The following is a 27,839-nucleotide window of genomic DNA, read 5'->3' as shown; positions in this document are numbered from 1 at the left end:
AGGTTAGGCTCCAGTCCATATATAAGAAAGACAGAGAATGATTTGCACTTTTAAAAAGGTATGTATATGGATGGCCAAACTCTTTCCAATTCATTAAGTAGTTGCAACTTCTGAGCCTCTACTTCCCAGTACTAGGATTGGCAGACATGTTCTGTCATGCTCAGTTTACTCTGTGCTGGGGACTGAAAGCCAAGGCCTCATTATGACAGTCCCGGGTATAACCGGAATGGCCTTAAACTCATGATGCTCTTGCCTTGTCTTCTTCAACGTTTGCCTATGGGAAAGAGACACCAACCTGACTCCATGGTGAAAGGCTCCTTTCTCTTCCAGTGTCCCCTTTAATGTGTCTGCCTTTCCTGCCCTGAAAGCATGTGTAAGCAGTGTGCTGTAGTCAACTGATAGCCTTAGTAGACGAGTCCACTCCTTTAGGTGAGGTTGCACTGTACCCTTGACGTTGGCCCTGTGAGGGCATGAGAAGAGCAAACGCTTTCCTCCTTGTTTCCACTGCCTATGGTTCCACATTTATTTATGCACCACCGACTCCTTCATTTTTAAATTCAAACATTTGTTAGACACCAACTGCACAGCTAACATTATTTAGTAACTAAGCAGCAATGAACAGGATGGCCTGGGTGTTGCCCAATAGTTGTTTAACTATGCAAAGGTGTGTTGTTGCTTTATCCTGCCAGCCTAAGGCACTTAACTGGTCTAAAATACAAAGCTGAAGGGCCAATAGAGAGGGAAAAGGTACAGGTGGGATTCTGGGAAGGGACAGTAAGTAGGAAGAGTGGTTTAGGCTTGGGGGGAAAAAAGAAAAGAGATGCCAGAAAGACATCAGGGAGAAGCCAGGGGCCAGACAGACAGACAGGGAGGAAGCAGAAAAGCAGGACATACAGAACAAAAAAATGGTAAAAAAGCCTCAAGGCAAAGTGTAGATGAATAGAAACCGTTTAAATCAAGTTATAAAAACTAGTGGAACAAGCCTAAGGCAAAGCATTTAGTATCAAGCCTCTGCATCTTTATTTAGGAGCTGATTGGTGGCCCCAAGAAAATAGCAACTACACCCAAGTCCTGCCTTTTTACAATTTTAAAGTGAATCCCAAATACAAATTAGGAGTTCCAGTACATTGTAATGCACATGGTTTTTGGGGAAAGCCTCAGAATGTCAAGGAACACATGATAATCCCACCAATTTCACAATACCGCTGGAAAACTTCCCAAGAAAGATCACATTTGAAGCAGTCTGGCACATTCTCTCTCTCTCTCTCTCTCTCTCTCTCTCTCTCTCTCTCTCTCTCTCTCTCTGTGTGTGTGTGTGTGTGTGTGTGTGTGTGTGTGTGTGTGTTTTCCTGTGATTGGTGATTGCAATTACTGATGCATACATGTGGATGTAAATTATTACTTGTATTACATTTACTTGTATGCATGTATGTGCATGCCTCAGCACACAAATGGAGGTCGCAGGGTTAGGTTTTTTGATTTGGAAGCACGACTTTAACACATGTATCATCTAATCAGGTCCCTTTTAAAATATTATCTTTTGGAATGCTGGTAATTAAATCAAGGACCTTGTACATAATAGGCAGACATTCTTTCACGGAGGCTCTATTCAGTCCTTCAAAGCTGAATCAGGCATTGTACTTTGAGAAGCAGAAAAGTAAAATTAGTGCCCCACCCTCTCTGCACTGAAGCCTTGGATGTGCCACACAGATGTTCTATTACTGAGCCATGTGGCCAGTTCTAACGCCTAGATATGTCATTATGATGAGGCATATAGATATTATTACACTTACCCAAGTCAGAATAAATCCAAGCAATTCATGTTAATTGTAATAAACTGATATTTATTTATTTTTATTTATTTTGGAATCTGACAATGGGCTATCAAGTAGCTCAGGTTTGCATCAACTTACTCTGCAGCCAAACCCTGATCTGCCTGCCTCTGCTCCCTAAGTACTGGGACTCCAGATCTGCATCAGCACAATTCTACAGATAAATTTCTGTTGAAAAGAGACAACCTTGTGTCACCAAACATTTTACCTCCAACCCAAGGTAACTCTCTCTGCTGGGCCTGGTATTAAAACTCTCAGAGCCCCACTTCATTTTCTCCAAAATCAAACCCTCTAGTGTGCTTAGGGTCCTGGGCAGGGAGAGGTAACCACTTAGCGTGTGGGAAATGGAGTGGGGGGGGGCGTGACAGGTCTAACCATCTCATAGGCAACCTTCAACCCTCTTTCATGCCCTCCTTTGTTGCACCTCCCAGCTCAGGGAGACTACGGGAGAATATGGGCATGTGGCCAGTATTCTCCTCTAACCACACTACAGCTTTCTTCTTTCTGTTAAGTCAGTTATCACTCCAAAGTTGCTGTTGCTGCTGCTGTCTGTAAAACTTTAAATTTAAGGGTGCCCAGGAAAATGAAGCGATCTTAAATCTGTACCCTGATAAATATTTTACTAATGAATAGATCCCTTTAACAAGCATTCGGGCCAAGCTACAGAGAATCTTCCAGCTCTCCAGACATCTCCGCTGGGCACCCCCCAAAGGTTGCAGCCATTATTCTTTTGTTTTTGTTTTTTTGAGACAGGGTTTCTCTGTTTTGTTTTGGAACCTGTCCTGGAACTAGCTCTGTAGACAGGCTGGCCTCAAACACACAGAGATCTGCCTGCTTCTGCCTCCCGAGAGCTGAGATTAAAGGCATTTGCCATCAATGCTGGGCAAGTCAGTGTGTTTGTATTCATGGCCTTAATTCACCAAGGTTGCTTTGAATTCCAACTCCTTAGTTAAAATGTTAAACAATGTTTGGCTCAGCATGGGCCTGACAGACGCATCCTTGAAGGTGATCTGGGACCCTGCAACAGCCAGTCAGTCCCCTGCTCAATGCCATATTCCTGCCATATTCCAGGGTTATACAAATTGGTCTCAGAGTATCAAGCTGGTCAAAACCCTTTTTTGTCTTGTAAAATTGGAAAAAAACGCATATCTTATTCTTTCCAGTAGAAAAGCCTTATTTGGACTAGAGATGGAGCTCAGAGGCAGAATACTTGCCTAGCATGCACAAGTCCCTGGGTTTCATTCCCAGCTCCACAAATAAAAGAAGATTCACAAGTCCCCACTGTTTTCTTCCCCATGAAGCTATGCTTTGCTTTGTCCTAGTTGAAGAATGTGCAAGAATTGTTACCCTCTCTTCCCATCTGGATTATTCAGGAACCTAGACTATATGGGGAATGGGGTGGATTTAATGATAAGATTGATGGGAAATGGGCTGAGAGAAAATGAAATCTGACTCCAACTGTCTGAGCTCTTATAATAGTCGCTATAATTCTTCCTCAGGTTACAGAGGAAGTAAGTGCTTTTGTGATGATAGTGTTTAACTTAAAATGCACTAAAATATTTAAGGGGGAAAGGAGAAACTCAGAGAGTTCCATGGTTGTTTTAAATTGAGAGTGCCTTCCCATCGTTAATGACCTCCACTCAGATTTGCCTTTTGAATTGTCTCGGTAACCTGGGCATCTCCAAGCTGCTGGCAAATGTCCCATGGTGATTTTGCAAAGATCCACACTTGCATGAGACTAATTTGGTTTTGGACATTCATCTCCTTTACATCTCTCATTGGCTTTTCTAGTTGAATGGATTGTAGCGGCTCAATGAATAGAAAATAGACATCAAAGTCCTGTGTTCTTTGCTCCAAAACACAGATCCCAGCAAGCCTGCTGCTGCTCTAGACTAACCCCAACCAGAGCAGAAAGCGAGAAATAATCTATTAAGTAAGCAGCTATTGCCTAATGTGGAATGCCAGAAAAGAAAACCATATTTTAGCAAAACGAATCACAGAAACCTGAGGAAAGCAACCATGTGATGCATCAAACTTTTTTCAACAGGAAATTGAAGTTCATTTAATATATACAAGTCACATCTGACACTGAGAAAACAAAAATGCTGCCTACAAAAAACATTAAAAATACATACTATCTGTATTTTAATGTGGTAGTTAATTTACCAGGAGCTACACTGAAGGGCAAAGTTGGCAGTCAGTGTACCTTACACTTCATGTACATGGTTTGTCATCCATGGAGGGAGACACAGTTTCTTCAGTGCATGTGCCAGTTTCTCTGGGTCTTCCACTTCAGAATCCTCAACAGTTTCCAATTTGGAATAAAATTCCTGACTCTCCGGTGATTCAAAGGAATCCAGGGATTCACGACTCAGCCTCTCAATTACCTCTGCCATGTATTGTATGTGTTCTGCTGCTTCTGCCAACTCTTTAGTCTCTTTTTTCAGGCGGGCCATTTCACTGTTCTTTAGTTCAATTTTTTTCATGAGGTTTCAGTTTCTTTGAGTGCTTCATAAAGAGCTTTTCTCTGTTTTTTTTTGTTTGTTTGTTTTTGTTTTTTTGTTTGCTTGCTTGCTTGTTTGTTTTGTTTTTAATGCCACTTCTTTCCAATACTGAGAAGATGGGTTTTCTTTAATCATAGGATCAAATTCTTCCTGGGTGATATCTCCAACGTCTTTATTCCCACTAGCTTCTGGACCAGAGCTTGAAATCTTAGATGTTAACTGGTCGTTCCAATGCTTCCTTTTGGACAAGCCTTTTGGCGACTTATTTTTGGTGCCAACAAAAGATCCAGCCTCAGAAGGCTGAATCATCTTCAGTGTTCTCCTTGGGACAGGACTGTTCTTCACATTCTCTCCAGCTTCTTCCTATTTCTGCTTCATACAGGAATTTGTTTCTCAGAGACAACGGTGCTCCTTCCCTAGGGAGCATAAGGGAAGGCTTAAGAGCAGGATGAACTTCTGGCAGCACGCCGGGCCCAATGATGCATTGAGCTTTAAAACACCACGCTGGTAGGAACAGAGTGGCTTCGGGAAGACCATGTAGAAAGAGATGATTTCTCCAGGAAGTGCAGTGTCAAGAACACCGAACTCCAGGAAAAGTATGTGGGGCTGTCAGCGGCCAGCTGCAGGCTCAGAGTGCTCCACTTAACCTCCCTCCTCTATTCAGTGGGACCATTCTGAAGCAAACTTTACCTGGGCTTGTGAGGCAGGGTAAGAGTACATCAAGACTGGCAGCCTGAATTTGATCCTCACAACTCACATGGTGGAGAAAGAAAACTAATTTCTACAAGTTATCCTTTGACCTACGAATCAATCAACGAATCAGTCAATGGATAAATAAATGTAATACATTTTTTAAAATGTAGAAACAGTAAGTCATTTGAGCTGGAGATGTGTGCTTCTAGAGTGCTTGTCTCACATACACAAAGCCCTGGATTGTCCCCAGCATTGAGTAAACCTGCTTGCTGGTTGTGCACACCATTAATCCCAGCACTTGATCACAGCTACAGAGACTCATAGACCAGCCTGGGAAACATGGGAGCCCGTCTCTCTCTCTCTCTCTCTCTCTCTCTCTCTCTCTCTCTCTCTCTCTCACACACACACACACACACACACACACACACACACACACACACACACACACAGCCAACTGAGTAACAGGATTTCATGTGGGAAGGCCAAGGTGGATAGGTTTGCTGAGGAGTGAGAAGTCACCACGCTAGTGCAATGGAGACTGACAGGTCACAAAGGTACCTTGCTCATGTTCTGTGGGTACAGTGAGCCCAGTCGTGTAGGGTGCCTTCTATTGCAGTGACACACACCCTGCTCTAAAGCAACCTGGGAAGAAAAGGCTGAGCTCAGCTTGCAGTTGAAATCCACCATGAAGGGAGGAGATCAGGGCAGGAACTCAAACAGGAACCTGGAGGCAGGAGGCCATGGAGGAGTGCTATTTCCTGGCTTGCTCTGCTTGCTTTCTATTACATCACAGGACCATCTCACTATTTATAGTGGACTAGGCCCTCCTTCATCAATCATCAACCAAGAAGAGGCCTCCCAGACCAATGCCTACCAGCCAATCTAATGAAGGGATTTTCTTAACTAAGTTTCCTCTCCTCAGATGACTCTAGCTTATGTTAAGTTGACAAAAAACAAACAAAAGACAAAAAACAAAAACAAAAACCAACTTACCAGTTTATATTTACTCATTGTCCTCTTGCATGCTAAGCTTCAAATGAACTTCTCATGGTCTTTGTTCCACAGTGAACATATCTGCTTGGGCCTGTGGTGAAATGACTAGAGACTTGCCTGGGTTTGCCCCAGAGTGCTTTGGCTAATTAAGTGGTCTTTTTCTGCTCTTGGTTACTCAAACCCATATGCAGGGCTATCTTCTCTGAGTTAGGATCTTTTGCAGATGGCAAAGGTGCTCCCAAACATATTCTTCAGCAACTATTTCATTCTTTGTTTCGTTTCTTCAGACTTCTCTAAGCCTTTCGTGCATGCTCCTCATGGTCACTGCAGACATGGAAGCCATCAGACAGGCGTTCTCTTGGCTTCCTATTCCAAGCGCTGTTCCCGGTTGCTCCTGAAGAAGTCTCCGCTTCTGAAGAAGGCCAGTAACCACTCTTGCTTTACAGGGATCTCGCTATTTCACTCTCTCTGCCTCAGAAAAGCATTTAATTAGTAACCAAAGAGACAGTACTAATTAAACCCACACTTTGAAATGCTTGTGTGTAAAATGTTTGTGATAAAGATAATTGAACACTCTAATGAAAAACAAAAACCCAGCAGAAGCAGCAGCGTTAATATTTGTTATTTGCTCATTAAACTGAGCTTACTCATTCTTGTAGCTGATTCCCGTCCAAGGTGACCATGGAAGTTATCTGCTTCATTTTATGTGTATGGTTGTTTTGCCTGTGTACATGTCTGTGTACATGTGAGACCAGAGTCCACAGAGGTGAGAAGAGGCATCAGATCCCCCAGGACTAGAGTTACAGACAGCTGTGAGCTGCCATGTGGGTCCTCTGGAAGAGCAGCCAGTGCTTGTAACTGCTGAGCCTCGGATCTCCCCTCCCCCCAGCTCCTGGAAGTCTTGATTCTGCTGAGTCCACCCCTCCACCCTCCACCCTCCACCCCTCACCTCACCACTCCCAGCTCTTTCCTAAGTGACCCTGCTCAGGACACAGTCCACCACTGATGTGGCAGCTCTCAATTTTCTCGTCTTGCTTTTCTTCCTAGGCCACTGTGGAGAACCAATGTGCGGTATCTAACTCGAAGTCTGTCTGAGCTTTTCCCATTATCAGCTATACTCAAACTTCATTCTTTTCTAGCATACAAAAAACAAACAAACAAACAAACAACAAAACAAAAAACAGTTGTGTCCATGTCAAAATGCTTGTCTCCATGGCAATCATATTTACCTCACAAGTGAATACACAGTCTAGGTGCCCACTGCCCCCTTTTTCTAAGCACCAGTTTCACGTTGACTTTTCTCTGTGCTCATGTTAGCCTTGCCTGTGTGCCCACCTGGCACCGTATCCCCTCCAGCTGCTCACCAGTGGTCATGGTGGCCTGCATGGCTGACAAAGTAGGGCCATTTTCTCTTGCTTTGTCAACACCACACTCTCTCCCGTTATCCACTGTCTGATCAGCTTAGGATTCTACTGGCTTCTTTATCCTAAGAAACAAACACTCCCAGCCTCAAGTTCCCTTTGTGCCTTCTAACCTCATTAGTATATTTGCACTTGTAGAGAATACCCTTGGCCATGGTGGCATGCATGCACCTTTAATCCCAGCACTAGGGAGGCAGAGAGGCAGGAGGATCCAAACCAGCCTGGTCTACAGCCTCCAAAGCCACAGAGAAGCCCTGTCTCGTAAAAAAAAACAAAACAAAAAACCCAAACCAAACCAAAACAACAACAAAATACCCTTGCTTGGAGCCAGGTGGTGGTGGCACATGCCTTTAATCCTAGCACTAGGGAGGCAAAGGCAGGCAGAGATCTGTGAGTTCCAGGCCAGCCTGGTCTACAGAGTTCCAGAACAGCCAGGGCTACAAGGAGAACCTTGCCTTGGAAGGAAAAAAAAAAAAAAAAAAAGAACCACCTTGCTTCGTTCTCATGAATCCTTTAAAGGTCTCCAAGCTGTCTTTGTCAACAAACCTCCTCAAACTCTATCACTCTTGCTCTGTTAAGATTGCTGCAATGGATGGATGGGAACTTGCCAAAAATATCTCTAAATTCTAATCTCAAGAACCTAGTAGTATGACATTATTTAGTAAGAGGAGAGTTGCCATGTAATTAAACATATGGTTGCCAGAAATCATCTAAGATGTAGGAGAAGCCTTAAATCCAGTGGCAGGTGTCTTTGTGAGAAAAGGGCAGTGAGAGAGGGTCATGTAAAGGTAGAGACACGCTGAAGTGATGCATCTCTGAGCCAAGGGATTCTGGCAGTCACTGGCTGAAGACGTAAGGGAGGGCTCCTAGCAGAGTCTTTATCTCCCTTAGAAATGTCTTCAGAACTACAGATGACACAATAGAGCCTGCATAGTTTGGCCAGCATTTACATAGCTCTGGGTTTAGGGCTCAGTGGGGAAGGGAATCTGCTGCCAAATGCAGTGACCTGAGCTCACTGCCCAGAATCCAAGTGGTGAAGCTGAGAACAAACTCTTGCAGGTTGTTCTCTGGCCTCCAAACACTTGCTGTGGTATGTCCCTCCTAAACAACAGTAAATGTAAAAAGACAGAGTTTAATCGCTAGCACTGCAAAGCAAAGCAGCCACACAGAGAAGCTAAACAAAGCAAAGCCTAAGAGCAAAGCTGTCTGAGAGAATACTTCTGAGCTTTTAAAGCCAACAAGGTTGTGGCAGCCCTAGGAAGGTCACAAACACCACTGTTCTAGCCTTCAGCGTTTCTCATTCACTGTACAGCAGTGTTTGTCCATCACAACATCCCTAACAAGGAGTGCACATCTCAGCACTCAGGACGCAGAGGCAGGCTGACCCGAGTTCCAGGCCAGCCTGGTCTACAGAGCAAGTGCCAGGACAGCCAAGGCTGCACAGAGAAACCCTGTCTCAAAGTCAAAACATAACAAAAACAAAAACATGCCAAGTCCTGGCATCCAGGCTCCCCATCTCTATTGGATCTGTTTTTTCTGTGTCACATCATCAAGTCCTTCCCGGGTTTGAGATTCTACTCACTCCCCAGTGTCCACTTTTGTCACTGAAGCCATCATAATCACACCTGTGATGCTAAATAACTCTCACCTCTCAAGTCAGTGCTTCCACTTAGCTGGGCCAAGAGCCTTGGTTGTGTGGATTTCATGCTGTGTGTGTGGGGAGGAGGCATGGTGTGTGTGTGTGTGTGTGTGTGTGTGTGTGTGTGTGTGTGTCTGTGTGTGTGTGTAGGCCAGTGGCTGACACTGGGTGTCTTTTCCGATTGCTCCTTCATTCTTTTTTGAGATAGTCTCTTACTTAATCTGGAGCTCACTGTTTGGCTAGAGTTACTGGCCTGCAAGCCTCAGGGATCTTCCTGCCTCTGTCTCCCAGCATGCACCACTGATCATGGCTACTTATGTGGGTGTAGGAGATGAGCTTCCAGTCTTTATACTTGTGTGACAATCACTTTCCTCACCGAACCGTCTTCCGGTCCTCTCCATGCCCTCTGATGCTTAGACCTTATACATGTCATATAAGTAAATGCACATGTACAAAACAGAACTTTTAAAAAAGTTTTATTTGCATTATTTCCACTGTATTTATTCCCAGTATTCTTTGGTTTTGTTGGTGACATCTTTACCTCCCCTATACCCTCTTCCTCTGATTCTGGGACAAAATGTTCTTTTTTAGTGGGCAGCATCCTGCTGTGTAAGGAATCACTTGGGTTAATCAGGGCAGGAGTGCTGCCAGCCATACCTATCTTCAGTCTTCTGTTCATCTGCTCAGTAGACTCGCCCTTCACCCTGCCAAAGTGGTAGTGAACTTATGAATGTCTTTCCCTTGACCACTGCACAGACATCACTTATGTCTCTCAGCCTTCCTTTCTAAAAGGGTGACATAAATTCAAGATCTCTGTTTTGTAGTAACCAAGAGTGTATTAAAAAAAAAAAAAAACTGCATCCTAGGCTCATGTGTAAACCTTTGAGTCCTTTCAAATATGGGCAGCACAATCTTCAGCACTTCAGGGGCCATGGCAATGCATGCTCGTAGTTAGAGGCAGCAGAGCCAAGAGTTCAAGGTGTTCCATTGTTTGAGGCTAACCTGGGCCACATGAAACCATGTCTTAACCCCCACCCTGAAAAGACAATCCTCAGTGCATTCTATGGGGTCCTGCCATTACCTACTGACTCCATGGTGGTAGCCATGGAACATTTCTGTAAAGTGCTGTCTTTTGCACAGTTAGCAGCTTCCTGGGAAGGCATACCCTGGATGGCCTGGGTAGTTTCCAGGATGTATTGAACTGAATATGGAGATTTGAGCCTCTTATTTGCATGTGGTCTTCAGCACTGGGTAAACACTGACACACTTTCAGAGAGTACCTCAGGCTCCTTATGTGGAGAGCAGGAAGAAGTTCTGACTTCTGATGGTCAGGAGGTGTAACAAAGCCCTTTCTGCCTCGGGGGTTTTACCTCTGAAGAAATGGTGTTTGTACACAACACACTTTCTCTGTTAAAGCCTTCTTTAGCTAAGCAATCCCTAACCCATCGTTTCTCTTAATAGTTACTATCATTATTTTGGGACCTCAAGGCCACCCCTCATACCTGAGACAGGGTCTGTGTAGCTCAGGCTGTCCTGGAACTCACCAAGAGCCTCTTGCTTCTACCTCCTGAGGGCTGGGATTAAAGGCATGTGCCAATAGGTCTGGCTTCTCTTTTGGTCTCTTACTGTGGCTTCCACAGGATGCTATAGACAGCAGCTACTGCACTACCTTAGTGGGGCAGATGCCTCCACATCCCTACCCAAAGCCCTTTAAAGCACAGTTGTGCGAGCTTTTGTATGACCAAGACTTTTCTCCCCCCTCTCTCTTTCTCTCTCTCTCTTTCTCTCTCTCTCTCTCTGCCTCTGATCCACCAATCAGAGACTCGCTTGGGCCAAGTAGCCTTATGAAGCTTTTCCTGCACAGGTAACTTCTGCCTTCTACCTTTTCTTCATAGAGAACTCCCAACATGAAGAACTCCTACATGTTATACCAGCTTCTGGAGTCATTGTCTCTCCCACATAGCTCAGCCCTTTCCACCATAGCACTTGCTACAATCTGTAATTACACACCGGATCATTTGTTATTTGCTCCCTCTCCAACTGAGCTGCCTCTAGAAAATAGCTGGGCTTCTGTCTATTTCTTGTTGGAGAAAAAAAGGGTATAGCTCAGGGACATGCACAGAGATGGTTCTGTAAATACTTGTTCAGTGGACTTGACATCTTCTACTCCATTATCTCTTGTCATGAATGTCCTCCCGGAAGGGCTGTTTTAGTGAGAATACCTCCATTCACAAGGAAAACAAAACATAACACCATAAAGTTTACAAAAGCCAGAAGACTTTGTTTTTACAAACATATAAATTATTTTATTTACAAAGCCATGTTACAAAAAAAAAAAAAAATACAATCGTTCAGTGGAGAATAAATACTTCCAGACCTGGTGCTGACCACAGCAGTATCAACTGATACATTTTCGTTCTTTCATTTAAAAACTGTAAGCCATAGAGTTTACTATTTACACCTACTTCAGACATTTATTTGCTTACATCATCACAGGCATGGAATGAATTCTATCCGATAGTGCTAATTCATAAAGGTGCGGGACAAAGGAGGAAAATACTTAGTGTTACAAAATGTGGATCATAGAAAAGAAACCCACTCTACGAGTGTGGCCTTTGTTGAGTATGATTGGACATGCGCTCTTCAAAATTCTTCTGGAAAAGCTTCTAAAATTGGTTAGTAGGAAAGGACAAATGAACAGGTGCAAATTCTTGTCTGTGCAACAACAGTTATTTAATTTACCCCATGACTGACCGGCTACATAAAACCCACAGAGTCTTGTTAAAGTGCCATGGGCGGACAGCATAACAAAATATAAGGTGTAAATAGAAAATTTCCTTTTTTTTTTCTTAAACAAGAGTTCACTGAGAATCAGCAATAATAGAATAATACGCTGTATAAACTATTTTCTACAAAGGTCAAGGTCATCAGCATTATTTACAGTTGGTACATGGATACAAAAGAAGGCATACAAGTTATCCAACTCGATTTTGTGATTTTTAAATTTTATATGGCTGACAGGTCTATGCATTGCGTTATGCCTAACATCCAGCGCCGCTGAGGCTGAGACCAGTCAGGAGCTCCTCAGGCAGACAGGGTGTGAGCAGCCAAGGGGCCAAGACAGAAGGTTGAGTGGGGTGTGGGGAACAGAAAGACCCGGAGATGCTACTCTCCCTGGGCTTTAGGGGTTGGTCCAGTTGAATTCCATGAGAACAAACACAAAGGGAATCTTTTCTTTGCATTCCACTGTTCTTTTTTTTTTTTTTTTTTTTTTTTTTTTCCCTAGCTACAAGAGTTTAATACATCAGAACATCAGAAAGTAAACCCGGGGATGACTGTGAAGGAAGAAATACCGTGGGCTTTCCCTTTTTGCTCAGTTTTCTGGGACTGTCCTCACCTTTTGGTCAAAGCAGTCTCTTAAGAGAGTAAGCAGCCTTGGGTGGAGAGTCTCTTTATCCAGCTTTGGATGCATGACACAGATCGGACCGACCTGAAGCCGGCTTGCTCCCTCTGTCTCTATGAAGCCGCTAATTCTCAGAAGCAGCCGGTTCACCTCTCGACCTTTGTTTTCCCTCTTTGAGTTGAAGAGTTTACAGGCCAGAGGCTTATTTTGTTGCTGAGACTTGTTTTGTTTTAATCCTGCAAGTTTTACAACTCAAAATAAATTATGTATTTATATTTTTATATATATATGTATAAAAACCAACAGACATCTAAAACCGAACAAGACAAAAATTGTGCAAAAATAACAAAGATATGTACACACTTTTGAGTCTGAAGAAATGTACAATAAAAACATAATTCAAAGAACATTTTAAAAATATAAACATTGCTTAAACTTTCCTAAGTTTCATATTGTTTCTGAAACTATTCTGGTCAGTTAGCTCTGTAATATAGTAAAACATAAATTATTACAAAATTAACACTATAAAAATTTACTTTAAGAATATCTTCTAAACTTTTTTTCAAAGGCTCTAACCTTATTTATAATTTCTTAAACATTTATAAGTTTTAAAATCTGCCTTAACCTTAAAAAAAAACCCCTAAACAAAAAAGTAACAATCACCCCTTAAATTTGCAGTCCTCCCTACCCCCAGACATAAATTAACCAGCATATAAGTGCACTTTTAACACTGGAGAAAGAAAAACGAAATAACCCAACCAATGTCCTGGTGTCTAACATCAACTTCTGATTTTAAAAAGAAAAAAATCTTCATTTTCATATTTCAAAGTTTAAGAATCCTGTAAGTAACACTGTCAGTGCAATTCCATCGACGGAAATAACTCCTTTTGCCTCCCGTCTTTGCAGACTCAATTCTGTGGTGAAACTTAGCAGTAGTCTCATCTTTGGGTTGGGAGAAAAGGGATGGGAAGAAGATCTTTGGGGAGGGAGAGGGGGTGTGCCCAGCTGCAAAGCTAGCATTCACTCCTGATCTCGGGACGGCGCAGGGTGTCTGGCTGATCAAAGCACAGACACATGTTGCGGGCTGTGAATTCTCTTTCTGATTTCCCATATGGTACTGCTGTTTCTTTCAAACTCCAATGTGAACAGCTTACTAGCCTTGGCATTCCAGTGCCTCTCTGCCCACGCCTCTTCTCGATGCTTGTCTTTACCAGTGATCTGGGCTGTCTGAGTTGGGGCACCTGATGGTGGAGTGCAAGCTTATCTAAGGTATAGTTGTGCAATCAGTGATGTTTCTTATTCCCTCAAGGGGTTTGGCACAAAAAAAAAAAAAAAAAAACCTCCTTGCAGACTTTTCTCTGGAGGACCCTTCCTGGCCTCAGAACCTTCCCGATATCTACAGAACTTTCAGGAGCTATGGTCACTGTGTAACCTCATGAAGTGGCTCTCCTAAGTCCTATGGGTTTTCTGTCTCTGGCTGACCCAGATTTAGGAAACCGTGCAGGGTGACCAGGGAAGTACTCTTCAGAGTATATTCCAAACAGGCTCTGACCATCACAGTCATGGGGTTCCCATCATCTTCCCTTCCTCTCAGGTCCCTTCTGCCCTTGTACCTGACCAGTGTTATCTTTTCTGCACATCGCTGAGTAAACCACATCGTTAAAGGGCCACTGTCCTCACTTCAGTGGCTGGCATTTGGCTCTGGACAAGGAGAACTGCAGAAGCCAGTTGAAGGTCCACCTGCACCCCACGATGCAATTCCCAGCATGTGGTCCAGGGCTGCAGGCGGGAGGCAGCAGCTTCTGACAGCCACTGGAGCACAGTGACTGACAGGTGGATGGAAGGGCAGGGTGGGAAAGGAGAGAATGAGCTCTGCAAGTACTAACGTTCAAGAGCTTCTGCGGGTGCCACCCTGGAACCAGAACCTGGGAGGGGCTGAACCGGCAGTCTGCAGCCTCTGTCCTCAGGAGCACTAGCAGCATCAGGAGCAAGGGGAGTAGCTCCACACGTGGAAGAATGTGTAAGACATGACAAATTAAAACAGAGCAAACACTGGCTTCTGTAAATCTCAAATTCAGGTTCTTTTGCCTTTTTTTAAAAAACAAAACAAAACAAAACAAAACAAACAAACAAAAACCTAAACATTCCATGTGAAAAAAAGCAGAAAGGCCAGAACCACAAGCAGCATTCAGGAAACACTCCCCACACAGGCCAGCGCCCTCCCTTCCCCTGACTTAGTCTCCTGGGGAGGATGCCCAACCGGGACTGGTTTGAAGTGGCTTCACCATCTTGTTAGGGAAGAGTCCTTATCCTGCCCATTCTGCTTGTGTTCTTCTAGGAAAGAAGAGAAAAACTCGTCTCATTTAAGGTGATTCATGAGAATCCAGGAGGGAATCTCCATTTTCTTGTCTGTCCCAGAAAGAAAAAGAAACACTACACGGACTGCTAAGAGCAGTGATTCTTTGTAACTAAAGGGAGAGCTATGAAGGAGTCCAAGGCTACAGGGAAACAGGGGGCTTCACGGGATCTTTCCTGGATAGAGGGCTGGGAAGACTGCATGTTTTCTTTGTATCTTCATTTCTATTGGTTCAGTTTTTCCCCTACATAACATAAGTGACACAGTTAGTTACCTAACCAAGAGGTTTGGGGATTTGGGGTGCACATGACTAATCTTCTGGCTGAGGCCATTTTCGCTCAGCTGAGTACAACTTTGTCCCTCACAGAGTTGCTACCTGCTGTTTGCCTCTAAGAGGCATAACCGCCTCCCTGCCTTTTGCCCAGGCATGTGTACGTACTCCTTTGGAGAAAGTCACTGACCTCTGGGCTTACACATTGGTTACTCTTACTCCTCCAAGGGAATCAAGACCACTGAAAGTCGTTCTGAACGGCCCCACTGTGAAAGCATACCCTGAGTGGGAGTCACAGCTCACCTGTGGTCTTGGAGAAGGCAGTGGCTGACACTAGCAATGCCCCTCTGCTTACTTATTTCACTTTCATGACGCCCTTACGAGGTAGTATCAGTGTGCCAGCTAACAAATCAAAAAACGGACACCTAAAGAAGTAATGTGTGGACATTACAGAGGTGGTAATAACAATCATTACAGCCAACACTTGACTCTGCTATTTTTCAGAGACTTTATATGAATACACTAATTTAATCCTCACATAGGCCATAGGACCCTAGGGACCGTGGTGATCCCCATTTTATAAAGAGAAAGAGGTGGAGGAGGGGGAGAAAGAAATTGCTCAAGTACCCACAGCTAATAACTTGGAAGTCCACGTTTGGAAGCCACATTTCCGGCTCCGCTGGAGGGGAGACTCGAACTAGGCTCCAACCCCAGTGCATTCTTACTGGCTTGATGTTGGCTCTATGTGGAAACTTACCTGTCGACTGTGTCCTGGGCTGGATATGCTTGAAGGACTGGATTGTGACAAAGCTAGGCTGCTATTTTTTCCAACCTGAAAGACACCATGAAGCCCCCATTCAGACATTGAGGCAGCTTGGGAAAGACCCCCTGATGCTGTATGTTGCCAGGGCAGAGGGCTAGGGCAGTACTACATGCTTTACTCCCTTAATTACTCATTGTGGATGCTCCCAACTTAAATGGCAGGAAAAGAACAACAGCTTATGGGGATCTGAGGATGTCCTTCTCCCAGAGAGAAAAACAATGGTGGGAGTTCTTCAGATGTGCACACTGCAGGAGGTGGAGCCTGCCACACCTCTGACAGGTGCAGGCCCACCTTGTTTCTAGCCCTGGATCCTCAGGTTGCTGCAGATAAACTAGCAGGTCTGTCTGGCTAAGAGATCCAGCATTCAATCTCTTCTTCAGAAAACCAGTTATCATGCTGGGCTGCCTTAGCATGTGCAGGAAGGAGGGGGTGGGGTACTCTACCCCTGGGACTTCAGGCCTGGGGATATATATGGCTTCTCTGTGGGACTGCCCTTGGCCGCTGGTGGGGTGGGCTCTGAGGAAAGCTGATGCCAGGATTCAGCCCCATGGTCCCAACTAATTTGTAAGGGCAGCTCTTGCCCCCAGCCAGCCTCCAGACATCTCCACCACTATCTCTGTTCCCCAGATGCATATAGGCTCATGCCTTTCATTCACAGCACTGCTTTGTGTCCAGCTTAATTTTCCTTGGTGGAAAGGTTTTGGCTTCTTGCTTCCCAGGTACAATTATGAGAACCTGCAAGTTCTCGGTAAGGCAAGGTTTCATTTTGGATTTCTTTTGAAACAGGACCTCATGTAGCCATGGCTGGCCTGGAATTCACTATGTAGCTGAGGATGGCCTTGAACTTCTGAACTTTCTGTCCCCCATCTTCCCAGTACTGGGATTACACATGGGCTGCCAGACCTGGATCTCATCTTAGGTTTCTTGAGCTTTCCTCTCTGTGTTCTAACAGAACCAACACAGTTGCCAAAGGCCTTTCCTGTGAGGATTCCAGCCAAAGCCTTTTCTTAGTGGTCTGGTGACAAGCACTGAACCATGTATCACTTGGTTGGGGGCTGGGTGCAGCCTGGCCTGCAGGCAGCTGTCAAGACTCTACTGGCTTACACTCCAGGGGGCTCTCGGTTGCTAGATCTGCTGATTCACCATGGTAAGCATTTCAGTCTGGGAGCCAACAGGCCAGCACTCAAAACACAGGCCCTCCAGACTTGAGAGGAAAGGCTGAGAGCCCCGTCAGCTCCTGGGTTTCAATCCCTCCCCACTGTTCACCTGCTCCGTGACTTTGGGAAACTCATCTAACCTTCTTACACCTTGTTTGCCTGTGTATAAAATGGGTCAGTAACAGGTTAGGTATTCAGTTCTCAGACCTCAAGTGTCTGGGGACACGGACCATCAGTTACATGCAGTCAGCCAGTAGAACTGTTTCTCAAATGAGGAAAGCAATGACTTTGCTGCAGCAGTGGGGGTGGGGGGTGGGGGATGAGGGGTGGGGTCAAAAGCCGGTGGAGTGGCCCTGCTGAGCTGCCTGGTGGAAACAAGGACTGGGTGGTTTTCTCCCAGCCTGCTCACCCTCCGTTTGCCTTTTCACAAGACCCCCAGTGTATCTGTAGGTATACAGTCCAGTATAAGAAGCTGTGTGTGCCTCCTTCTAAGTCTATGGACAGATACTAGTTAGCAACCTAGTCTCTGTGTAGGATTTGCAGGGTGCCGACTAGATGTGACATTAGAGGACCCGTGTTTCACCTTGGCCAAGGCTGCAGCTGCCTGGCCCTTGCTCAGGTGTGTGCTTGTGAATCGCCCCCAGGAGGTCCTCTTCTTGGGGTTCTGCAAGTGTCAACACAAAATATTAAAGCAGCGGTTCTCAACCTGTGGGTCGAGACCCCCTTATGGGAGCTGAACAACCCTTTCACTGGGGCTTATCAGATATTTACATTTCGAGTCATGAAAGTAGCAAAATTAGTTATGAAGTAGAAACAAAAATAATGTTATAGCTGGGGGTCACCACAACGCGAGGAACTGCATCAAAGGGCAGGAAGGTAGAGAATCACTGCAATAATGTACCTCCTATCTCTCCCAAGTCCACACCCCTAAATGTGTCGGATCTGTTAGTTCCCTGGTGATAAACCTGTGCTACCCTTCCAGAAGGGCAGCTCTCAGCCCACTCGGAGAAGGCTGAGGAACCTGGGGTCCTTCCCTCCAGCTCTGAGCTCCCATCTGGTGGGCCCAGAGTAGTAGAGGGCTGTCATCAGTCGCTCTCCCAGACTGAAGAGACAGCCTAGATTTGGGGAATGGACACAAACTCCCAGAAAAGATACAGCTATTCTTTGGCCATCCACACCTCCCAGGTTCCTTACAGTGCACACTCTTGTGAGTAACCTGGCACTGAGTGCTTCTTTTGCTATGGGGGCAAGGGGCAGTTTTGCTTCCGGAAGGGAGAGGGTCGAGGCAGCTTGATGAGGTGCGGGCAATCACCTGGGAGCAGGGTGCTCAGGCTGTCGCTCTCCAGGTGGGACCTCAGGCTTATTCTGAGGGGGCTCCAACGGATCAAATCAGACTCCTTAGCAACAAAACTCTTTAATGAAGGAGTCCTCAGAATAGGCAAAAGGGACAGAGCCTCTCTGTGCCCCTGTCCTGATGACTGCTTTGTACCCCCTGTGCTGGGTTGGTGTGAGGACTACAGGAAATGATCCTGTAAAGTGCTTAGCTTAGCACCGGGACTAGCGGCGAAGTGAGGGTCTTACCAACACTCTAAGAGCGGAGGGGGAACATGGCCTATGGGGAACCTGGGAATAGAGCCACGTTTGTGTTGCCTGCCTGAGCCGTCTGGCTAAGCAGGGGCACTGCCCAGCTCCCCCTGCAGCCCCCCCCCCCAGAGCCGATGAAGGCAGTACCAGGAGTTCCCTTACCTGCCGAGAGGAGGTGCTGTTAACGGGATCGGGCACCGGTGCAAGAAGGCTGGGTGGGTTCTTTTTGTGGACACTATTCATACCAGGCATTTTAGTGATCTTACAGGCTTTGCTACTGGGGCTTGAGCTCTTACGCTTTTTTCCTTCTGATTTGTCCAAAGAGAGGGGCAGAGAAGACACAGCATTGTGTGAGGCCAGAGAGAGGTCCCCCGCATGGAGTGCAAGGGAGGGCACGGACAGGGGACAGGAGCCGCTGCTGCCACCCACAGCGCCCACCTGTCTCACTATGTCCATGGGGCTGCTGGGCAGCGAGGTCCGTCCTGAGGGTTCCAGCTTGGCACTGAGTGGGCTCACCCCGTTATTTGAGTTGTGCACAGACAGACTGTTATAAGGAGGAGATGCCTGATAGGAGTTCAGGGAGGAACTGGCATTCAGAACACAGTTCTTTTTGTGGGGCCCTGACAATGGAGATGAGAAGGAAGCCTGCAAGGATAAGGAGGAGGAAGTCGGAGGCTGCGGCTTCCTCTTTTTGTTACTTGGAGGTTCGTCGCTACGAGCAGACGGGTCTTTGACTTTTGAGGATTTGCTGGTTTTGGTTTTGGATGGCTTGTGGGATGAGGGAGGAATGACAGCTGGTATTGGGGACACAGCAGAGGGGGCCTTGAAGGTTGAGTCCATGATGCTGAGGGTTGCAGCCACATGGGGGAAAGCTGTGGTGTGGGACATGAGGACACGTGGGTCCGGCGATGCCACAAAAGCTGCGTCTGAGAGCATGGCTGATGTCATTATGTAAGAAGAGGTGAGTCTCGAGCTGATGGGAGCTGAAGGAAGATACACAGCACTGGGGTTGCTGAAAGGCTGCAAAACGGATGCTGGAACAGGGGTGGTGATGTGGGCTGCTGGCGAGGGCATGGGGCTATCTGCCGCAGGAGGGATCTTCCTAAACACGAGAGAAGAGCCAAAGAGAAACAGTGAGACATTGGGTTGGCATCGCTTGGGAGGCCAGGTGAGCTTTGATCAGCAGGCTTACAGAGGACACCCGAGAGGACCAGACTATGGAGAATGAAGCCTTTGAAGGATGGTGGGATCTGAAGGATGGCCCTTTCCTATGCTGCCCACTAAAGCGACATCACAACATCAGCATCTATTTTCACCCTTGAGAGCCTGTTCTCTATGTTTAGCGACTGAAGACTGGCTGATCTGGTTCATGAGTAAAAGGCAAATGCTATTAAGACTATAAATATCCTGAGTAGTCTCCCCCACCTCACACACAGTTAGCTGTGATGAAAGTGGTTTTTCAATGAGGGGAAAAGGCCTTGGCCACCTGGACATACACCCCTTTGCTTACTGCAACCTCTTCCATCCTTCTTTCCCACGCTACTTTTGGCTGGAGATATTCTGGGGGAAAAAAGCCATCTTCCCACTTGTCAGCATCCTCTTGTGTGTGCTATCCAATGCCTCTGGCTACTCCGTATAGAGGCATTTCCACTGTAGCTCAAGGCCACTGGATTGTGGTGGCCATGGAGAATCAGGAGCTTGGAAAATGATAACATCAAGTCGTTCATGCCTCTCTCCCTCACTCTTTCAGTGGGGTTGGCACAGAGCTGCCCTTCAACAAGTCCTCCTGTTCCCGAGCAGAGAAAAGGTGAGAATCCTGGACCTGTGTGTCCTGAGAGGACCATGGATGTAGGTGCAGAATGTGGGCAGAAGACCAGCACGTGAGAAGGGGTTCAGAGAGCCACTGGCTTTCTTGGAACTGATGGGGATGGTTCCTGAGGGCAAAGTCCATAGACTAATGCCAGCATTAGGCAGGGTGTCATTCTTAAGACCTCCACATACTTTTTTTTTTTTTTAGATAGAGTCTCACTATGTAGCCCTAATTGGTCTTGAATTTGTGGTCTTCCTTCCTCAGCCTTCTAAGTGTGGGATTATAGGATAGGTATGTGAAAGCACTTAGCCATAAAGCCCTCTGCCTTTTGACTTGTCTTGTAAATGGCTCTATTTCCGTCTTATGGTCTTATGGCTTAGGTCCGTTCTGCTGCTACTCTTGGAACCAGGAGACTGGGGGTACAGCAGCTAATGGGATCACAGAGCCTGCTGCTGATTTTGAAAGAAATAAGTGGTGTTAGGAGCCAGAGAATGTTTCCTTGGCTTTTTTTTTTTTTCTTTTCTTTTCTTTTTGCAGAGCTCTCTGCTTGTTCCCTAGTTTCCAGGAGCTTTCCTTCTCTGAGATAATCTCCCTCACACAGGACAGACGGACCTTGCACCATCCCTTCTCCTCTGCAGGCCACCTCCAGCTGAGAAGTCACCCTCTGCTGACATTCCCCTCTGAAGATCACTTGTCTGCCACTTGCAGTAGAGCCTGTGGCTTCCATCTCGAGGGTGGAGTCCAGTGGCATCCTTGAGTACAGAAACAGTGTCCTTGAAACTGTCAGACCAAGGAGATCAGATAGGAAAGTGTCGCCAAACCTCCATCAGCCATGATGGCGTCTGGGAATTTCCTTCCTCTGAAGTCCGTGGGACATCAGAGCTACTGCCGGCCCTGAACAAGATGCTGCACAGACAGACACTTTCTGTGATGAATGAATGTGTGAACAAATGGATGAAAGGGTGGCGAATGGGAAAGCAGGTGATTCAGCAGCAAACACAACTGTATTGTCAGGGGCTATGCATGCGGGGCAGGGATTCCCATGGAGGCAGACCATGGAGGTCTGCGCACATCCTTAGAACTGTCTGGCCCTGCATAACCCTTTCCTAACAGGGCGAGGACACATTCTCGGAGGCACTGGCAACTTTCTTGCTGTCTCCGGTACCCTCCTGTGGTACTGCAGGTACTCCCACCACTATGTTCTCACCAGCTAAATTCACAGAAACAGACATGGGCTGGATGTTTGACCCTCAGTTGTAACAAGGGTGAATTACTGAGTGCCAGATAGTTAATTTACTTAAGTGGGTGGGGCTTCACTTTGGGACCTTGAATGAGATACATCTTAATGTCCCAGTTTATATATATATATATATATATATATATATATATATATATATATTTATATATATATATATTTTTTTTTCTCATTAAACAGTACACACATGTCAAGTTGTGCAGACAGGCAGAATTGAAATCCTGAATCTTACCTGGCCCTTGCTCGAGATTGGAATGACTGCTACTTCTGGTATGTTTTCTAGACCTTTCTTTCCTCTCCTCTCCAACCCTCAGTGGTAGAGAAGTGGGAGGTGGGGCTGTCCCTGCAAGCCTTTCCCCTTTGCTGGGTTGCCTGACTGCACACTGGCCTAAAGGAAGTCCCATCCTGATCGCTCCCATCCTCCCCTGCCAGCTGCCGTGGAGATCCAGATGCTGACCTGGCTGAAAGAGAATACTGTGTTGGCGTCTCCTGATGCAGACTTAAATGCTTGTTAAAGAAAAAAGAGTCTTGGCCGTTCCTTTTCTTCCTAATGTCTTCCATGCCCCCATCGGCTGCCATCCCTCCAGGTTCGGGCCCGTCAGGGCCTGGAGTTTGGGCAGCGAGGTTGAGAGGGCAGCGGGGTGCTACGCTCTCCAGAGTTGACACCCAGGCAGCCCCAATGTTGCTCAGTGACAGCAGATTGGTTAGGCAAGTCCTGAACAGAGGGGAGGGACCTGATGCCCTGTGGCTCGGGCTTCTGTGCCTGAGGAGGAAAGGAATATGGAGCTTGAGCTGACAGTATACCAGCGAGTGAAATACAGACCAACACATTCCTTCCACGTGCCAGGGATTCACACTTCTATAACACAGGAGACCAGAGAGCTGGGAGGATTACCGGGGCTGGCTGCCATGTTTGGAAGCTAAAGCAGAAGGCCAGGTCATCAAATAACCAAGAGCTACATAATTCCTATGCAGAACTTTCTGTGATTTAAAATGCATACAAACAGAAACTAATGATGCCCCGTAGGCAAGCAGGGCAGTCACTCACATGGGAAGATATAATAAGCTTCTCTTGTGGCCCTTTCCTAGTTGATATAGCAACCTCTATCCTAAGTCCCCTGTGAGTCTTCTGTGAGAGGAGGGGGGGCAGAGATGGGGCTCAGGTCTATGCGTGCAAAGGGGCTAAGGTGACGGAGCTGCTGTGGATTCGGATTCCTCTTTCTCTGGATGCCCTGTGACCTCTCCTGGGCCTCACTGGGCAAGCTCGGGGTCTCAACTGTTATGGGTCCCTAGTCTGGCATGACCCATCCTTTTGTTGGTGTATACACCTAAGCTCCTTAGGAGAAACATCGGGTAGGGACACTCAGTGGTTGGTTAAATGGTCAAAATGCCATAGTTGAGAGGGTCCAGGCCTACTGATCCTTCTGAGGAGCATTCTCAGTTTCTCCCCTTTCTGTACGTACCCTGTAAAGTGTAAGTGCATTGGAAACGGTATAGAGTAAACAAGGGATAAGGAGCTGGAGGCTAGAGAAAGAGAAGGAGAGGGCCCTAGGGAGACGGGAAGGGCCAAAGACAAACTTAACCAACTTCACAACACTGTTCAGATCTGCCCTTTGGGCAACTGCACATAGTTTTTTAATGAGGACAGCAACTAGCTAGAAATTGGTTTGTAACCATCATGAAAATCTTACTGTTGCTCCCGAAGCATTGGCATCACAAACAGAAACACACTCAACATCTTAAGACAATTTGTGCGGTGACCCTATGGAAAGCACATCTTACCTAAGATCCTTTCATTTGGTTGAGAAGGTTACTAATACAACCATCTCCCAAGAAGGCAAAGCAAATAGCACATTATAGGTATTCTAAAAGGCTATTAATTAGAACTGACATTCAGAATCAACCAGGAATCCCGCTTCAGAGTCTTTTTGGTCTATGGCAAGCCAAGTACCAAGGCTTGTCTACAGGACTAGGGCTCAGGTGAATGGTAGAGTAACTCTCAACTTATAGTGCAAAGAAACTGCTCACTTACTTCCACATCTGTGAATTCAAGTGTTTTTCTACCATGGAGTTTAGTGCGAACCGAAAACGATCCCATCTTCTATCAAACACATAGTACCCTCGTCCCATGAGGCGGCTCCCAAACGAACAGAACTAGGAGGGAAAAACCATTTTAATTTTGATTACAGGTTAATATGCTAATATAAAGCACACAGAGAAAAATAACATTTGCATAAAAACACACAGGGGTACAATTTTACTCAAAATAAAATAAGCAACTGGTACTGAACAAAGCCAAAAATATTTCTGTGATGCTGCAGCTTGAGCCCTGGGTTCTCGGCAGAACCTCACATTTAACCCAGTGATTGCATGATTCAATTTTTTTGTGGCATGGAGTGCCACACTCTTTAACTTCTGAGATGGAACCAGAATTTTAGGATAGAAAACAACAGAACAACTACATCCAGAAGGACTTTGTAGCTCCATTGATTCATCACACCACCTATTATCTCTAGGAACCTGGGGTTCCTTGCCTCCATTCTGGAAATGAGAAGGGATGGCTCTTCCCATATGATGTCATAGAACTGATCCTTCCTCCAGGAGTTGCCTTCCCATGCCAGACCAACCGCATCTACACTATTTCATTTATTTTATGTGCTTTGGTGTTTGGCCTGCATGTATGTCTGTGTGAGGGTATCAGATCTTGGAGTTGCAGACAGTGTGAGTTGCCATGTCGGTGCTGGGAACTGAACCCAGGTTCTCTGGGAGAGCAGCCAATGATTGTAACTGCTGAGCCACCTCTCAGCTGCTAAAACGCTTTTTTAAAAAAAATTTTTTTTTGAGACAGGGTCTAACTAACTACGCGTAGCTCTGGCTGTCCTGGAACTCACTATGTAGGCCAGGCTGGCCTCTAACTCACAGAGGTCTGCCTGCCTCTGCCACAGCTACACTCTTTATCTGCTCTCATTCCTCTGAGCTCTTACCCAGTCCCCTCTGACTGCCGTTTCCCTTTTTCGGCAATTATGATCCTAGCCTTTGATGCCCAATTTATAATTCTCATTAATGGCCTCATCTGACTGATGATGCTGCCACTGTGAACACTGATGACACATCTTCTGTGCATTATATCACATCTCACTTAGACCCATTATATCTTAAATATAATTACGTATGTGATGGCTATCAATGTTTAAAGTGTGGGGACCTAGTTCTCTTCCTCCTCAGTATAAGGTTCACTGAGATCAGGAATAAAATAAACCACTGCATTGAAACCTTATGACTGAAATACGAGGGATTTGGTAAGCACTGATTATAAAGTAGGACAACTGAAGACAAGTAGATAGAAATGCAAGAAGCAGCCTCTGGAAAGGTGACATTTGCTAGGTCTAGAAGCTCAGGGAAGCCTGCAAATGACTCTATAATTCAAGTGGCACCTTCTCCATCCCCCAGGCCTCTATCGGCTCCCTGGATGCAAGCCCAGATTCAGTGCTGGATTGGCACCCACTCCACAAACACATCCTGGAACCAGCCTTTGGCACCGTTCTCTGGAGGAACTGTAAGGATTTCCCTTTGTTGTTTCTGCTTGAGCTGGTGTGTACACACGTGTGTGTGTGGGGGGGGGCATTAAAACCCTGCTACCCACAAAATCCCATACTGCAAATTACTACAGCAAGTTTTTACTGACCAAGCAGAAAAAAACATATATGGCAACTCTTTAGCACAGAAGGTGGCCTCCACCTCTCTGTGTAGCCATTGCTTCTCCTTTCATCCCAATTGCTAAGGACACAGTGAGCAAGGGTGTATTGCAAAATTGCAAAAAAAAAAAAAAAAAAAAAAAAAAAAGACAGAGCAAAGAAACAAACCCACATTTTAAAGGCCTATGAATTCACTGTGAATGTGGTTAATCTTCTATAGCAGCTTGCCCCGTGGACAGACGTCTCCATGGAGCCTGGCCTTTTGGGAGGGACCAGTATCTCTTTCAGACTTGGAAGTTGGGGGCTGCTTTGGTTTTGGCTACCAGTGTATTTCATGGCGCTTAGATGGAAGGCAGGATAGCGAGGGAAGTTGGCATTGCGTGCCTTCAGCAGAGCTATCGCTCTTCCCTGTGCCAGACCTTGCTGCTGCTGTCCTCATCTGCAGTGCCCTGCCTCATGCGGCGCTGTCTTCCTGCTAACACAGCCACACTTATGACTTGCTATCTTATTTACAGCAGTAACAGCAAAGATGCAACTTCTCCCAGACCTTGGAAGGAGGCACAGCTGAATCACCACAGTCCGTTCCTTCTCTGCCACCTGCCAGTGTAGACGTGTGGCAGGGTTACTACTGAGTACACAGAAATGTCTGCTGGGGTTTCATGGAAAGCTCTTGTTTTGTAGAAGAAGAAAACACGGCATCTAGGAAGACCCCTTTTTCTGAGTCCCTTTTCTTCAGAGTGTCACTAGGTGCAGGCGAGACACTGGGGCTCACACTGGCGGATGTATTAACACGTGAACAGCAATGATATTTACAGACATGGGAGAGAGGTTACAGAAAGGCTGGAAGCGCACCTACCTCTGGACTTCTTGTCGTGAGATAATGAAATGTCCCTTGTGTGAATATGGAGGCACTGGGCAAAATCATTATAACTGGTCCTCACTATTGGCACCATCACCATCCAGAGAGGGAAATGGCAAACTCGGAGAAGGAACCAGCCTTATCTTCCAGTGGGACTGATTTTACTTATAAAGCCCTCTGAGATTAGAGTCAATCAGATCTAATCCTTCAGGCTCAAGCAAGCACCAGAATAAAGCACCATGGAGACCATATTCCTAGGGCCCCAGCACCATGATCTATGGTTGTCACACCAGACACTTCCTTTCTCAGAGGGTTGTAAGGCAAACGTGAATAAACTTCTAACTGGTGCCTTGACTTCCCCTGCTGACATCGATGACCACCCGAACTGTTAGAGTGTGCTCCTTCAAACGGCTTTTGTTAATGAGTAATGGCACCATTGTGAAACAGTGCCCCTCTACCAGCTCTGCTGCCATACTTACTAACTATACATACAGTCAAACACAGAGCTATCAGGGAGGGTGACCAAAGCTGAGCCCGAGTTGCTGCTAAGACAGCTTCTAGAGCAAGTGCATCTGGCTCACTCTCGACCAGAGGCTCTGTTTTCAGATGTGCAACATCAGGTTGGTTACCAAGGACACTTACTTACATAGATAGACACCATCTTTCAAGCATTCTTAAAGGATTGCAGCCCTCTCCTTCCATGGTCAAGGGCATCTCTAACGCCATTCAGCCTTTGGGTTCTGGTGACAACTCAACTCTGGAGCCCTTTCCTTAGGAATACAGGCCTCTGCTGCCATTACCAAGTTGCCTCTAAAGCACTGGGGACACAACAGGGAAGGGACAGAGGCCTACCGCAAGAGGTCTGGGGTGGTGTGTGGAGAACTGACAGTCTAACTTCTCAGATTCGTCGGCTCCGTCCATCTCCCCTTCATCGCTGGACAGTCGGCTGGCAAGGTCACCTCCAGCCAGGGGCAGAGGGGGCTCTGGAGTGTAGCCACTGTGATTTGAAGATGTACTGCTGCTTATGCTGTTTGCAGATGATGGTCTGAGGGTGAGAGGGGAGAACACATGTACGTTTTCTTGAGGAAATCAGATCCACCTATCTTGTGCCGTCAAAAAGCAGCCCTACCATGATGTCAAGAAGGGTGGGCCAATAGCAACTTTCTAAAAAGGAAAGCTTAAGCTGGAATGTTTGATACTTCTCTACAATGGCCCACTAGAGTTAGAGTGAGGTGATCACTCTCTGGCTTGCTGCCTCTGGGGTACAATACAAGCCCAAGGGAAAAACCCCAAGTGCAAGCAGAGGGACCGTGACATGTGAACCTGTCTCCTGTGAGCTCAGCTATGAATACTTACCCAAGACCAAGTGCTACCAGCATTTTGGCTTATGTTCTTCCAGACTCCCTTAGTATATATACATAATTCTTTTGAAAAAAAGCATGAGCCATTTTTAAATAAGAACAAGATTTGAGACAGGATCTCGTCATGATGACAGGCCTTGAGCTCATTATGTAGTCAAGGATGACCTTGAACTTGTGAACCTC

The 27,839-nt window shown here is 46.0% G+C and overlaps 1 protein-coding gene and 1 pseudogene across 9 annotated transcripts in view; both read right to left on the bottom strand.

Moving 5' to 3' along the window:
• Positions 1-4,046: 4,046 nt before the first annotated feature.
• Positions 4,047-4,714, bottom strand: LOC127214964 (geminin-like; annotated as a pseudogene).
• A 7,645-nt stretch (positions 4,715-12,359) lies between these two features.
• Positions 12,360-27,839, bottom strand: part of Atxn7l1 (ataxin 7 like 1) — a 227,479-nt gene continuing 211,999 nt past the window's right edge. For 4 of the 9 annotated variants that reach the window (XM_051175139.1, XM_051175143.1, XM_051175142.1 and 1 more), the window contains 6 exons: positions 27,148-27,340; positions 23,774-23,895; positions 22,199-22,504; positions 18,839-19,778; positions 15,870-15,944; positions 12,360-14,819 (listed from right to left, as the gene is read on the bottom strand). In XM_051175139.1, the coding sequence (XP_051031096.1) occupies positions 14,778-14,819; positions 15,870-15,944; positions 18,839-19,778; positions 22,199-22,504; positions 23,774-23,895; positions 27,148-27,340 (1,678 nt within the window). In that variant the 3' untranslated portion in view covers positions 12,360-14,777. Of the gene's footprint in view, positions 14,820-15,194; positions 15,538-15,869; positions 15,945-18,838; positions 19,779-22,198; positions 22,505-23,773; positions 23,896-27,147; positions 27,341-27,839 lie in introns of those variants that run through there. The other 5 variants (XM_051175136.1, XM_051175137.1, XM_051175138.1 and 2 more) reach the window with 5 other exon arrangements.

This window comes from Phodopus roborovskii, unplaced genomic scaffold (genome assembly GCF_943737965.1).
Source record: "Phodopus roborovskii unplaced genomic scaffold, PHOROB, whole genome shotgun sequence".
NCBI lineage: Eukaryota > Metazoa > Chordata > Mammalia > Rodentia > Cricetidae > Phodopus > Phodopus roborovskii.
The sequence above is the reverse complement of the archived record's forward strand: the minus strand, read 5'-3'. Positions and strand labels throughout refer to the sequence as shown.